The sequence below is a fragment of the Necator americanus genome, chromosome III, assembly GCF_031761385.1.
Source record: "Necator americanus strain Aroian chromosome III, whole genome shotgun sequence".
NCBI lineage: Eukaryota > Metazoa > Nematoda > Chromadorea > Rhabditida > Ancylostomatidae > Necator > Necator americanus.
The window spans coordinates 26,156,631-26,171,868 of NC_087373.1; the positions used below are offsets into that span (position 1 = coordinate 26,156,631).

General features: G+C 39.7%; 1 protein-coding gene across 1 annotated transcript; it reads left to right on the forward strand.

The window, feature by feature from the left end:
* Positions 1-6,457: 6,457 nt before the first annotated feature.
* RB195_010969 (uncharacterized protein) lies at positions 6,458-15,238 on the forward strand (the record flags this gene model as incomplete). The annotated part of the gene is made up of 15 exons (XM_064192190.1): positions 6,458-6,535; positions 6,794-6,926; positions 8,996-9,174; positions 9,230-9,385; positions 9,442-9,539; positions 9,646-9,768; positions 10,191-10,308; positions 10,386-10,454; positions 10,520-10,711; positions 10,775-10,966; positions 12,280-12,387; positions 14,113-14,217; positions 14,304-14,367; positions 14,796-14,954; positions 15,189-15,238. 15 exons carry the CDS (start codon positions 6,458-6,460, stop codon positions 15,236-15,238), a joined length of 1,824 nt encoding a protein of 607 aa, XP_064049773.1.

Genomic DNA, 15,238 nt, shown 5'->3' on the forward strand with positions numbered 1-15,238 from the left:
GACAAAAACTGAAGCAGAAATGCACATTTTCACAGCGAACCATAACAGGCAGTAGTTACTATGGTAACATTTAACGAAGCATCACACGTATTAACATCTAGCAGATCTTCAACTGTGAACATATATATATATATATATATATATATATATATATATATATCTTGTATTTGGAAACTAGCTAATGGGATTCCTGTGTGTGAGCAATAATAGGAGGCTAATTTTCAAACTCTTGCAATTATGAAGGGCCAGAAGTGAAAAAGGCAAGAAATTGCTGAAAACCTCTGTGATCCACCAATTTGCTTCCATAACATAAAAATTTTACAGCTTGCTTTCTTACGTTTTCATTAAACAAATTCACCACTTGTAATTCATATCCGATAACTTTGTTGTTTGTAGTGCAACTTTTGTAATTTAATGACTCAAGTGATTACGGCGCACTAAAACTACCTTTTTAAACGCAATAAACCTAAAAAAATGATCCGAGGTGCAAAAGACGACAACAGCATCTTAGGTGAAGGAGGAAAGAAAGATGTGATGAATTAGACGTCTTTCAAATGAGGGCTTGGAAACGACATTAAGATAAAAAGAAAGGTAACTGAAGAAGGACTAGCTTTCTTTACATTACAAAAATTTTATAAAATGATGGATTCGTTTTCAATAAACATTTACAAATGAAAATCCTGTGTGCACAAGAGAAAGATGGGGCGACTAACAAAATAGAAATCCTGTCGTTTCCGCCATGTCAGCTAATATATTGACTCAGCGACAAAGTAGTATCCAAAATCCTGAAACTGACCCCCAAGATTTTGCACACCCGTTTCTGACGCCATTTTTAAGGACAAAACAAGAGAATGTTGCACGCGTCTGGACAATAGATGTCCGTAGGCGCACCAAAGGTAGCAGATTCGGTCTGAAAATGTCTAACGACTACAGTCCAGGCGAAAACTAATTGATTTGTGGTACAACACGACGTGAACGGCTGGCTTCGAAGCATCACGGTCCCCAAATAGTCCCGGATGACCGCAACCGTATTATTTCAGCACAGTTAACTTAAGGGCGGAATTGAGCATTGAGCGTCCCACCCCGTCGATGCCACTGTAGGACCGTCGTAACCACAACGCAGAACGCGGCATGGAAGTCCTGAGCGGATTACGTCAGCTCTTCGTTTTCGAATACCGGGTCCCATTAAAGTAGTTATCAGGTTTGTTCTCATGCAAATAATCCTTCTCTTTATCGTCAAGATAACCTTGATAAGTCATCTGCAAGACTAGAAGTTTTTATATCCTCAAGAAAGTAAAGCCTGTGTATGCCGGAGGAGGTACACTTTTAGGCGTTTGAGGTATACCGTATGCTTGTGACAGATTCCGTTATGCTGGAAAACGATACATGAACATGTCTGATAGCATTTGATCACACAAAGGGATTACAATGTCCTCCTTCGTCGAGCTTTGCATTTGACTCCGAAATAAAGTGCTGCTAATGAGATGATGACGGTGGGAAGACTGAACGGTTAGCCAATCGACAATCGATTGATCAATAACCAAGGTCAATGCAACAGATGACCGCTTTCGCGCGGCGACCACCCTCTGTTCTCTCCGTCGATACTGCACCGATATTCCCCGCTACTCTTCTCTGATTTCTCCACTCATGTTGCCTGAGTTCCCTTCAAATGGACACTGTTTGTTCTTCTCTACAAATCACTTTGGCGCGACCCTGCCTCTAACCAACGGCATCATTTAAACCCGGAGAACTTCCTGATGTGACGAAGCACGGCACATCTTTACTAATCTAATAGCTTAAACCTTGGGAATGGAATCGGAGATGATCCTGTCAAGTGCTACAAACTTCACAAAATCACTAATGCGCAACAATTGTCTACTGTCAAAATATAAAACTAACTCCTGGCAATGTATCACTGAAGGAGAATGATGTCACATAAAACAAAAATCTAACAAAGGACTGTTGTTGTTTGCTGCTTGCGGTCCTGCGGCGCCTTTCATTCAATGCGGTCCTTTAAATTCCTTCGAGCCAGCGTACTGTTTTGCTGCAAAGGCTTCCGTGGATTACTCACAAGTGGAGGGCGCTGTTGCTGTTTTGGTCCTTTAAATCCGTAAGTGTTGTAGTCAGTATTATGCTGGACCGCTGAATCCATTGTTTTGTTGTTGGGTGTGTTTTCCCATCCGGTGGTTGATTGATTGATTTAATCAGCTAGCGGTTCGCTTAGTTTGAATTCTCGTTCCATGGTTTTATCCTTCTTTTTATGACTTTAGACTCTCTCGGGTTGATTAAGTTATCCTGCGGGCAGGATTATCTTCATGAGCTTTTTGGTTGCTTCATGATCGGCTGCAAAGCGAAACTTCGATAACACCGAGTACTTCTCGGTGTTATCGAAGTTTTCCCTTGCTTTTTTCTGTGTGCACTGGCACAGACGAAAGTTTCTGATCCCTCCAATTTTCGCTACAGTAAAGTTCTAGCAAATGGTATGTATCCTCGATTGCAAAAGCCATACCACCGTCATGTTGTGCTCTTAGTGGCTGTCGCATAAACGAGAATAAAAATAAACGTCGTTGCTTTCCAGAAATGTTGCATCTCGACTCACTCTATGCTTGATCCTCTGTCTATTTATCCACCCATTGTTATTGTTTTTTTAAAGATCAATGATCGTACCAATACTCATAGCGAGTGAGTTCACACTACAGGAAACAATAAGGTTTTAAAGAAATTCCGCCACTTTAAAATTGACTCCATAGCTTCGTATTGAAAATGCAGATTTCGAAGCTTTTACGGGATATCTGAAACAAATTTACTTTTATCTATTCAAATACTAGTGCATGGACTGTTGCTGGATCGAATTTTCGTTCTATTCGCTGTTGAAGTCAAGAATTTTTGTGGATCGTCCATTTAGAAAGCTACATCTTGCTGTAGACTATAGAACTCTTAATATTTGCTAACTTCACATTTCTCCTCCCCCAAATTTTCAGAGACGCGGCAAAATGAAATGCTACTTCCTTTCTAACACTACTCCCTTGTTTTTAATAAGATCGATGTATTAAAATGAGTAAGTTGTCCCACCTCTTCTCGGGAAAGACTGATATTTTATTAGAAAGCGAATTTAACACACCTTTATTTGCTTAGTATCTAAGAACTTGGTCACGTGTACCCACATGGCTTATTGCAAAGATACAGAATTTTAAAACAAGATCTTTATTTAGTATGATCTTTCGATCACACGTGGCTCAGAAGAGATTTCTGCTGTTTTTTTCTGTAAATAAATAATCTCTTTCTTTTTCCATGGAATAATACGGATTTCTTCGCAGCAGCAGTAAAAAAAGAAGAAAAAAGTGAAATGGGATTTGTGCATGGGTGATTACTCTATTCTGGTTTGTTTTTATCTTCCAAAACAATTGGAACTATATGGGGAAGGTATCGTTTCCGGCCTATTGTAAGAGCTGATTAATTCATAAACTTCTATTGGAAATTACGCTATCGACTTGTTTTTCTAAGGAAAGAGTCCTATTCTTATGCTTATCAATTATTTACTCTCTCTTTAACATGTTCTACTTGCATAACTTCTGAAATTCACTCTGAAGTTCATTCTAAAGGGGGTGCGTGTAAAGAGGGTCCCGGCGGAATTTCCAGCATGCCCCGGTCATGCCTCGTCAAGGCAATTAGCGATGGTGCGTGTCCTAAAGAGATTCACTTTCGTTAGCACCTAAATAGGTGACTCTGCTTACCTACCGCTAATCATACACTGCGTCACCGGCTAGGATATAATTCACTATGTGTTGAATTGTTCTGGAGAATCAGACACATTCACTGCTATTTTGTAACGTGAGGTGATCTCAATTAAGTAGTCGTACCAGAAGCAAGAGAAATCCTCACGTGAAGTTTGAGATAAGGATGTATAGCTAATAGCTTCAAATTATGTGCATAAAAATTTTCGTTAATTCCCGCTCTCAAAAGTAACTCAAAAGTAATGAGAATTAACGTTATCCTGTAACTCCCAAGCTTTTTTGTAGCCTAACTTATTTCTGGACAGAGGGACCTTCTGTATCTCTGACTTCCAGGAACCTACAAGAAAAAAAAGAGTTCAAATTTGGTAAGATTTCTAGACTTTCTGAAGGTGTTATAAAGACAAACTCACTGCCTTTCTTTATTAGAACACCATACAAAATCCCATGTACTTCTATCTAACGCTATTATTCTTTGACTTATTCGGTCATTTCGACAGCTCACACCACTCTTCTTTGCATATTTTCTTGTAACTCCGCAGTTTTCTGCCTATCTGTAAGAGCTGATTAATTCATAAACTTCTATTGGAAATTACGCTATCGACTTGTTTTTCTAAGGAAAGAGTCCTATTCTTATGCTTATCAATTATTTACTCTCTCTTTAACATGTTCTACTTGCATAACTTCTGAAATTCACTCTGAAGTTCATTCTAAAGGTACTTTACGCTGTTATAACTTCAAAAATTCTGAATGAATTGTTGTGCAGTGGCTGCAGAATTTGTAGGTTTTCATGCCACACACAGTTATGATTTTGCCCTTTTGATCCACTCATTCACCTATCACTCTGCGACCCGTAACTGTTTTCTTGCGTTGAGTTGTGGCGGTGCAGGGTGTTGATCCCATTGTGGGATGGGCGTGGTCCGTTCTGCGCCCTGGGTCGCTGCCTGGTATTGATTTCTCCTGGGTATGTGTTTTTTATGCACAATACCTGGGCGTGAGATTAGTGCAGCCTCTGTGGAAGATGTTAGTGTTTTGGTGCATAAGAGTGGTGACTTCGTGTAGTCGGTTAGTGCATTTAAAATGCACGACAATGATACAGCAGAGTTATGTGGGTCGTAGGTGAGTCAGGAACGTCGAGGTAGTTAGTTCTATTCCTGCTCTTCTTCTGCTAGTCTTGATCATGCGATGACGATGCCTCGTGCTACGCGACCACCAGTGCGGCCAATGTCACTCGCAGCCGTGGTCAGAGTATCGATCTCGCTCTCGCCACCGCTGCACCTCCAGTCCAGCTCACCCCACAAGCCGACCACCTTGCATAACTCAAATTCACACTATTAGCCTCTTCTGCCCATTCCTGTCCGTGATGCCGCTCGATGCTTGCCCTCTATCGGTATCGATTATTATCTTATTTGTGTTTTCGTCACCCGCGTTCTGCGATTGCCCGATGAGGATGCGTCGCATATTTCTTCTAGTACGCACGAATTACACACCTGTTAGCTCTTTGTTTACTCCGTATTGCCGAGTTATTGCTATATGGCTGTACATTGATTGCGTACCTATTGACAAGATGTGCTGGTAATTTTTTCCGAATATATTTCTTTTAAAATTAGGTGCTGCTAACTAACGGATCCATTGCTACTAACTCTGCTTTCTTATTTTCCCTTTTGTTCTTTGTTGGAATCGAATTTCATTCTAAAAGCTTTTTTCTGTTCTATAACCAGCTAGTTTTGTGTATGTGTTCCTAGTGATTTATAAAAATGTTTATTAGTATTGCTCCTGCTTAAATTAGCTCTTGAAATTTAACTACCGCTCAGACAGTTTTTTTTGACATTATTTATAATTTACCTATTCTGTCCTTTGTGCTCAGGCTATGCTATATATAGTTCTTCTTTTGGTAAGGTTTTTGTTTTTATTGGTGCTGTTCCAAGGCGTAATCACGATTTTCTTCTTTACACCAGAAGGTATCAGCTGTTGCATTTGAGTCGTATAGTATTAGATTTTTTTAGCCGAGCATACCCTCGAAAATTTCATACTTTCTTAATCACGCATTGATGATCATCCGTCGATGTATTCACAATGAGTGTCTATCTCAGTATTCTGTGTTTCTGAGAAGGTTGCAATTCCCTTAGACCAAAAGGTGGGGGTGTGAATCAAAGAACAGCTCAACAGCGGATTTCAGGCCAGTGAAAGAATTGACAGGTTTTGCTTCAGAAAATGCTTCAGGGTCTTGAAGAAGTCCGATGGGGCGATCTAGAGTGTAGGGTGAATGGGGGAGCATTTCTCGACCCAGAGCCCCAAGTTGGCGACGAGCTGCCGAGCGCAAGCATATCCTGGAGCAAAAACGTTCAATTCTTTCACTGACCTCAGATCCGCTGGTGAGTTGTTCATTGAGACCATGACCCCCAGCTCCGGGTCCAAGGGAATTATAACTTTCCTAGAAAAACGAGATACTGTGACAGACCCACATGGTGAATACATTGACGGAAGATCATCAATACGTGATTAAGGAGGTATGGAATTGTAAAGGATATGCTTGTGTAAAAAAAGTGGTCAACATATTATTTCGGTTATACGTATACATAGGTTTTTTTCCTCCTTTTCGCGCTTGTTTTTTTTCCCAGTTTCCATAGATTTGAGCTTATATTTCGAGTTTTCAGGTGGAGCGGAAATCTTAGGCGCCGAGTGGTTTTGGTCTGCAATTACCACCCTTTTTATTCGTTTCACTCATGGATTACTACCAGCAGGCACGGCCACAGGCGTCTGCCGCACAAGCTACACATCAGTACGTGCAGTACTCCGCGCAGGTGAATTTGACTAAGTATATCTTAGAATTATCGTCCATTCTTCCTTTTTATATAAACTTGAGATACCATTTATGCCGTATTACATTCATAAAACCTGGGGAAATCTGAAAAGCTTGCTTTCATTTTTTGAAAAATATTCAGCTTCATTTGAAACATATTTCTTGTTCTGCATAACTAGTTATTATTTGATGATACAATCTATTGCATTGGACCTCTAAAGAATTTTTGTTGTTACGATACATTTGTAAGGTTTTTCAGGCAGGAGCAACTTCCTCACAAATGTATTATCAACAACAACCTATCGGACACCAACCACAGCAACCTCCAAGTTATCAGTTTCCTATACAAGCCGCGTCAGCCACTACGAACATGGATTACGGCCATAGCATGGGTTAGCTCCAAGCTCTTCTTACCTCATTTGTTCTATTAGTTACCGATTTCACAGTCTTCAACCCTGCTTTTTTTAGTTTTTTAAAGTGAGTTTCTACAGGAACGTCTCTTCAGTGAACCTATTCTAGACCATCCTTTTAAGACTTAGTTTAGTGCCACTATAGTACAGTTTTTAGAAGAAAAAGCACGTTGCTCTACGTATTCAAGTTCATTGTCATCAGTATGGGTAACGTACATACAAAAGAACAAAAATAATGTGTGCTCTAAGAGACTAACTCGCTGCGAACACCGGCGATATTCTCTGTTGACCAGAATCCTCAAGGCGGCAGTACCGTCAGTTTTAGGTTTTCTGACTAAGTCTGTTGATCAACAGTTTGTTGATTCACTGACAAGTACTAGTAGTTTTGAAACAGTTGTTTATTTTTCTAGAAGAGCAATGCGGACTGGCACATTGGTAGTCTTTTGAGGATGTAAAAAGGTTTTACGCGGAAAAAGATCAACTTTTGGAACGAGTTGTTTCTTTGTTGAGCGCACATAATAGCTAGTATAAAGTTAGCATTTGAGAGCAAGAACTGACGTTTTTAGAAGCAAGAACTTCCTTTTATACTGTAGATGTGTTCAGGAGCGCATGATGCATCTTCGCTTTTGTTAAATTCATCCATATGTTCTATGTCAGTCACCATTATTTTTCAGATAGCATGATAGAATGAGAATGCAATAGGAGTATTCGATTCTAGCGTTCTCATCGATTCTAGTGTTAGCACGGTAACTAATACTTTTTCTGAGATTGCATAGTTGACACTTTAACTTCAAGTTGTGTATCCACCACGTCCTGCGAAACCTTACGTTTGACTCTGATTGACCGCTTGTCGAGTAATTAGCTTATGCATTTGGGCACTTGGCCAAATTAAGCAATGTGCGTTTTACGAAACGATTGTAATGAGTGCTAGTAAGGAAGCGAAGTTTCCATATCATAAGTCTCATATAGAAAAATAAAGAGAGCTATAATAAGATAAAAGTATACAGGCGAAAGAATACAAATAGAACTTACAAAAAAATCGAGATAGAAAACGCCATGAAATAGGAGCGAGGAAGAATTTACCTTGGAAACCTTATTCAAAACGCAGAAGTGCCTGAAAGTCGGAGCACTCATGACAAAAGCTTGAAATTAAGACCAGGTGTTAGGTTTGTGAAAGTCTAGATGTCATGCAGTTGCAAATATTTATGCAGACTCTGCAACCCTTCTTTCCCACTTTACTTGTGCATGTGGACTTGTCCAGAAAAACTTAGGCATATAACTTTTTGAGCAGAATGCTCAACTCGTTTCAAAGCTTAGTTCTTAGTGTTCAAAAATGCTTTGAAAACTTTAGATTACATTTCTTTTATGCTTCCTTTCCATTTTTTTTTAAACGTATTTGTTTTTGAAAGGCATCATTACGCAGAAACAACCTTCTAAACTGTCACAGAAAACTACAAGACCGCTTTTTTTTACCCATTATAAGATTAGCATTCAAGGAATACCTGGATTACGGATAAAGAAGTCGGAGACATAATCAATCTTCACAGAATACAGCGTCTCAAAATGAATAATTTGCACGTTGAATCGCTTTTTGCTCGGTTGCAAGTATTTTATTCACATATTAACTCAAACCAGTGACTGCTGGTTTTCAATGATCATCGAGTGCATAATGGAAAATCGGAATCAAAATGGATCAGATGACACTCATCTAGGTGCTAGGTTTTGTTCAGAAGAATGTGGCTGTTGCCAAATGGATTGTTCCGCATCGGATGGGTGTGTTTGTAAAATAATGGTCGCATATCTTGAATTCGAGTTTAACTTGACCGTTAATATTGAATTATTAGCAGTCGTAATTTCGTGAAATTTGTTTTTCTCTATTTTGATTCAACTCATGAATGCGCGCTGCTACTAAGCAGTTCTCATCGCAGACAATTCATTCGGCATAATTCATTAGTAAATGGCAGAAATTTTAGAAGCTGTTTGATACTATAGAGTGAAATCGAAGCAGGTGAACTATCCCTGGAATTTCTCAGATATTTACCCAGTTGTAGGTGCCACACAACAATCGAGTATGTCTGGATCACACAACCATAGCCAGCATCAGCAAGGAGCAGTAATGGGACAAGCTGTGCAACCGCGTCGTGGAGTTTCGCAGCGCGGTGGACCACCACCCGCTGATACAACGGCAACAATGCAGAATGCACCACATATGCGTCTGTCTCCTCAGCAGGTTTGTAATATTTCTTGATGGCTTGACTTTGGGCACTGAGCTGGTAGTTCTTCAGGAACTACCTCTTCGCATTGTTATCGACTCAAAACACGTGGGAGCGATCATCGGAACTGGTGGTAACAACGTAAGAGAAATAACAAAGGAATCTAAGGCTCGTGTTGTTGTGGATGTCCAGCGCACCGTCAAAGACCAGCAAGGACACAGCGAGAAGGTGAGTATGCCTCACCTCCACTTTTTACAGTTGTTTATTCTCTTTTTGTATTCTAGATAATTTCAATTCTTGGACATCTGGAAAACTGCTCAAAAGCTTGCGTAAAAATTCTGGAAGTTGTTCAGCGTGAAAACGAAAAGGATGAAACGAGAGAGTACGGCTTTGATGTAGATCTTCACATTGTTTTAGACTTGATTTTCCTCAATCCGAAATTTATTGTTCTCAAATGCATAATGTCACTCGCCATCTTCTATATTTAGCAACAGTGAAGTAGAGCTGAAAATTAGAGCTCATAACCAACTTGTGGGAAGGCTCATCGGCAAGCAAGGTGCCACTATTAAGAAGATCATGCAGGACACAGGAACCACAATTTTTGTCTCGAAGTAAGCTATCACTCATCTCTGAAATGTTATCAATATTATCCTTTACTTACTACTATATTTGCATTTAAATTATGAACTTATTACTTTGTCGTCCAGCTAGTTGTCTAATTTTTGTAATGAAATAAGTTTTGGCTATGTTTTACAGATATGTTAGGCTTTTTGGCACGTCTTTTCTGAATTTCTGTATATTGACAGATTACAAGTACGATTAATGCATGAAAATACGTATTCTTTTCAAAATATGGGCGTTTGAGTTGCACCTACAATTTATTCGTCATTTTGCCACCTACCACCTGCTTATATTTTGGTCGATATGCATTTATGTCTTTTCTTTGTAACTTAGATTTTTCCATTTATTGTCATTGTTACATTGCGTCGAGTAGTGGGTGTTGCCAAAAATTTCATCTTTTCTGGATTTTTAGTGAGCAGGCATCTAGAGCTGCTGAACTGTCCTCAATGGGAGGGTTGATGCCTCCATTTCCTGATGCTGTTCTTACGATGGAGCGCACAATCACAGTTAAAGGCCCCAGTATTGAAGTTGTAAGTTTCCTACCTTCTTAAGACGAGCTATTTTAGGTCTTTATTCAATATTTACTACAGTATAAGCGTATTTTAAGGTATCAGCGGCTGAGCAGAAGATTTCTGCGAGGTTGCGACAAAGTTATGAAACAGATCTTCAGCATAGAGTAGGTATTCTAACAGCCTGTTGTGTTCAGAAAATTTCTTCTATAACACTGGCATGTCTCTTTAGATGTCTTTTCCTGGAATCCCGACTATGCCAGGAATGATCCACCCGATTGGAGATGCATACGCAGCATTGGCTGCGTCTACAATGCGACCTATGGGTGGTCCTATGTGCGGTATTGGAGGGCGGGCTGATGTCTCTAAGACGACACGAATGTGGGTGCCTAATTCAATGGTCGGAGCTATCATTGGGAGCAAGGTCATTCTTTCGATGTTTTGCTCGGTGTAAAATTCTGAAGCTAATTGGACATTTGTTCTTTAGGGTAGTAACATCCGTAATATTATAAGAAATTCGGGTGCGAACGTAAGAATAGAAGGAGGAGGCGAACGCAAAGATACAGAGCGAAAGGAAGAACCAGAAAAGAAGGAGGATTCTGGTGATGCTCAACCACACGCGGATATCGAGGAAAAGCCGCACGCAGATGTTGTTCCTGTAGAAGAGCGGCGGAATGATGTAAGATTCTTATTCTCTCACGTAAATTCGTTTATTTCTTTATTTCTTGGTATGACTTTGCTCCTACCTCTTAGATATTACAAAATTTTAGTTCGTTGTTGCCCTATTTCTGTTGTAAACGAAATCAGTCTGCATCACCCGATCTCAGTTTGTTCTGTTCTGTAATTAACACCAGGAATCTGGACGAAATCATCTCAAATGAGATGGTGATGTAAAACGTGGGAGCAGTAAGAAATACACCGTCAATCACGATAAATTTCAGTTGTTCAAGTTAACACAAAATAGAAGTTTCAAAATGTTCGCAGTTTGAGACGCTGAAGAATGGTTCTACAACAGGTTTTATGTTTATGTTCGCCATGAATCTTTGCAAGGAACCAGTTTATTAGAGAGCGTCTCCTAACTCATTTCGACAAGTGGTTCTAACAAGGCCTCATGAGCTCTAATTCAATTTGAGTAGAGTCAGTCAAACATTCTTTTGATCAGCTTATTTCGATTTTGCGACTTTCTTTACAACAATTCTTCTTATTGCGTATACGTGATGTTTAGGGCGGGTGTGGTGAAGCGGTTAGAGGTTCCGTTTCCTACACGATCGATCGGAGGTTCGAATCCGCCCTAGTGCTCACCAAGCCTTTCATCCCTCCAGGGTCGATAAATTGGTACCAGACTTGTCTGGGAGGATAAAAGCACTGACTTGACGCATCGGCTAGTCATCACAAGTCATTGTATAGGCCATTTACACGTTCATAAACCTCAAATGATTCTGAATTGAAGTAAACGTGGGGGCGCATCCCAAGCGGATTGATTAACGCCAGAAACTTCATCTTTTTTATTTATACGTGATGTTTAAAGAAAAAATTTCATCGAGTTCGTACTTTAACTTTTCTAGTCCAGTATATAGAGGGTTAATATCCTGCATCAAAAGATAATTTAAGCAATTTAACTTAACTACTTTAACTAAATCTAACCATATGCTCGAAATGCATGATATGGTGTGCGTGTTTTCATTGCGCTATGATGATATTTTGTGCGATGTTCTTTTTTGCCGTGCCGCCTTCATCTAAGTGGTCATGTAACACCATATAAAAGATGCGACCATCTTTCGATACTTCCTTGTTTTAATTTGCGAAAAATATGTGCATTTTCCTCACGAATTCATTAAAATTCATTAAAACGAATATTTTGTAGTCTTCAGATTTAATTCCATTCTTTTTATCAAACGAAATGATCGGTGATATAATGAAGTTAACTTTTTGATGCATGAGGAAATGTACATTTCCTATTCAAACTTGTGTTTCTTATACACTCTTCTTCAGGACGGCGAACGTCTTGTTACCATCACTGGTAATGATGCACAGCAGTACCGAGCACAATTTTTGATATTCAACCGTGTTGCCGAGCAGTCTCAACATCTCATCGATGAGGTGAGTAGTTCCATATCGCTCCAAAACCTTGTACATTACACGCAGCGGTGATATTCGTCGGTAATTCGTGGATTCCATGACGGATAGTTTTTGTGAAATTATGGCAACGTGTCTCCTCGCTATTATAACACGTATCAGATTTCCGCTTGGCTCCGTCAGGTTTCATGTCGTCCCGAGTTAGATATTCTTTCGTCAATTTTATTGAACTGATGATCTTCGTCATCTCACGAATTCCAGAAGGAGGAAGAGATTTTAGCATTTTTATTTTTATGCTAATTTCATGGTCTTCGCCAGATTTTCCTTTTTTTTTTTTGCACAGACCAGAACTTCCGACTCCGTTGATAGTTCTCCGATGATAGCAGTGTATGTCGGTTGCTGGATGTGCGCAAGTTCAGGGACATCGGTTCAGCAGTGTGTTGAAATGTTCTCTCCAAATTGGCAGAGTTGACTCACCGACAGCGATTTCGTTGGCAGTGTTGAGGGCAGGCGAACACCTTTTCCTCGTTCTACTATGCTGCTTTCGTATAACCTAAGGTGGCAGGGAATATAGATTTTTTCTCGGGTTCTTGTCTTCCCAAGTCTTTTGAAATTTCTTCGCTCTTAACGTCAATTTGTTCTCAGGATCACGTTTCAGCTGACGAATGAATTTCCTTCACGGTTCTGAATTTGCGGATTTTCGAAAGAGGGATGTTTTTTGTAGGAAAGTAATCGAGTTGAAACTGAAGAGTTAGCATCTTCCGCTTGTGCTGCTCTTCTGGTGTTTAATAGGTTGTCCTTTGCTACGTAAGCTGGTGGTGTCGATGATTCCTGTTCTTAAACGTGGAAGCAATGATGAGGTTCGTCTGCCCGCAAAGACCAGACGATTTCCGTTGTCCGATGTTTTTCGATGTTTGCATCGCGGGATAATACCATTTTCCAAGTGCACCGAATTGTGGTCCCATCTTTTGAGTCCCATCTCTGCATTCGCATTAATTCCGGCAATTTCTGCATCCCTTGGATATCAACCTACTAATTTGATATGATAAAAGACGTCCTTGATGTAATACCCAGCGGTTTACATAGGCGTGTCAGCACATACCATTCAGGATTTGAGTTGCTCTCATCAACATCGTCGCTGTAGATGGTGTAACTATAGATACTGATCATGGGGCGCGTGCAATGTGGCTTTTTGGGGACCATTTCACTGTATAACAGTGCGAATTACACAGCTCGTACGTTCCCGAAACGTATACTCAGATATTTGATTAGGTCTACTGAAACAAAGGCTACCACGTGCACGTAACAATAATACTTGTATACGCGGCTTCTGTTGCTCAGGCGAACGTAGTTATTGTTAGTTGTGTAGACAAATCGAAAATTATTCGATGCATTTATGTAATCGGGCTAAAATGTGCAGCTTTCGTATAGACGCTGTCCTATTGATCAGAACCCTCGCATACTTTAAGCCAACGGATAGAAGCCAGCGGCAAAAATTCAACCTTTTTTCGACTTGGTTATAAGATTACTTACACCTATATAAGATTACTTACACTTATAAAGGTGGATTACAAAGTAGGTGATTTGAAATTTAACCGGAGTGAAATACTGGCCTCTCCATTTCAAATAGTCCAATCCAATTCAAAATAGTTCTTTGTTTTGCTTCCCACTGTATTCGGATATCATTTCTTTATTATCGTAGTATTTCATTCTTTATTATCGTAGTAGCGATTTGCTAGCCGATTGCAGGTGAAGTTACGCACCGAATTGACCGTTCCTTCTCGACTCGTAGGAAGGATCATTGGAAAGGGCGGACAAAATGTGCGTGAGCTGCAACGCATTACAGGAGCATCCGTAAGTCACTGTTTTTATTCCCATAGAGGCGGCGTCGTATCCAGGAAGTTTATTTGGAGCTTTTTATCTACATACTGATTTTACAGGTGAAAATTCCTGAAGATGAACCTAAAGTGACTGACCCGACTGCTCATGAGGAACCAAAGGAAGGTGAAAAATTCAAAGTTAAACTAAGAATTAGGTTTAGGTCTTTTAATTAGGTGTATTTTTTTAACCAGGTGTAATTTTTGCACAGAGAAGTGATTCTAAAAAAATCAAAAATGCAAGCAAGCAAGTAAACCTGCTAGTATTATCATTTACCTGGTTTGTCAACATAGCGAATTTCATTTACAATACTTCTTGTTTTATTTGTATGGAAGAATATTTTCTCTTGTGTACAAGATCCCCTTCTTCACTTGATATAGGAAGTTATTTTTTAAAAATTACTGGACTAACTATTTTCTTATTTTCAATCATTCAAAGCTGATTAATTCTCAGGATGTTTTTCGACATCTCTAAATTTGGTTAGCCACCCTTCCTCATGCAGGCCATCTTTTAGACGCGTGTTTTAATTGGTTTTGTCAGGGTTCTTCTTTTAGGTTCCTCGTCTCCCACTCCTAGCGACAGCGGTACTGTCGTCCGAATTGTAGGGAACTTTTTGGCTACTCAGAGCGTACAGGTCCGTATAGGACAACTTATTGCCGATTTTCAACGCGCTACCAATTTGCATGGTGATAGGCGCAAAGAAGAGCTTCAAGGTTGGTTCTATTCATAATTTCATACTCCCTTTCTCTTATTACTGATGTTTCGATTGTTCCAAACTCATAGCAAAAGTCGTTTGAATTCATATTTTAAAAGAATATTACAATAATTATTAAGAACCAATAGATTAATTTATGCTCTGAATGGTACGCAAGTGAACCTTCAGTTTGGATTTTTTGTGACAATTTCTGGAGCAACATGAAGCTGACATCAACAAGTTTTTGTTGCAGAATCATCTCGCAAGCAATCGCCGCCGTCGCACGTGAACGGTGCTGAATGA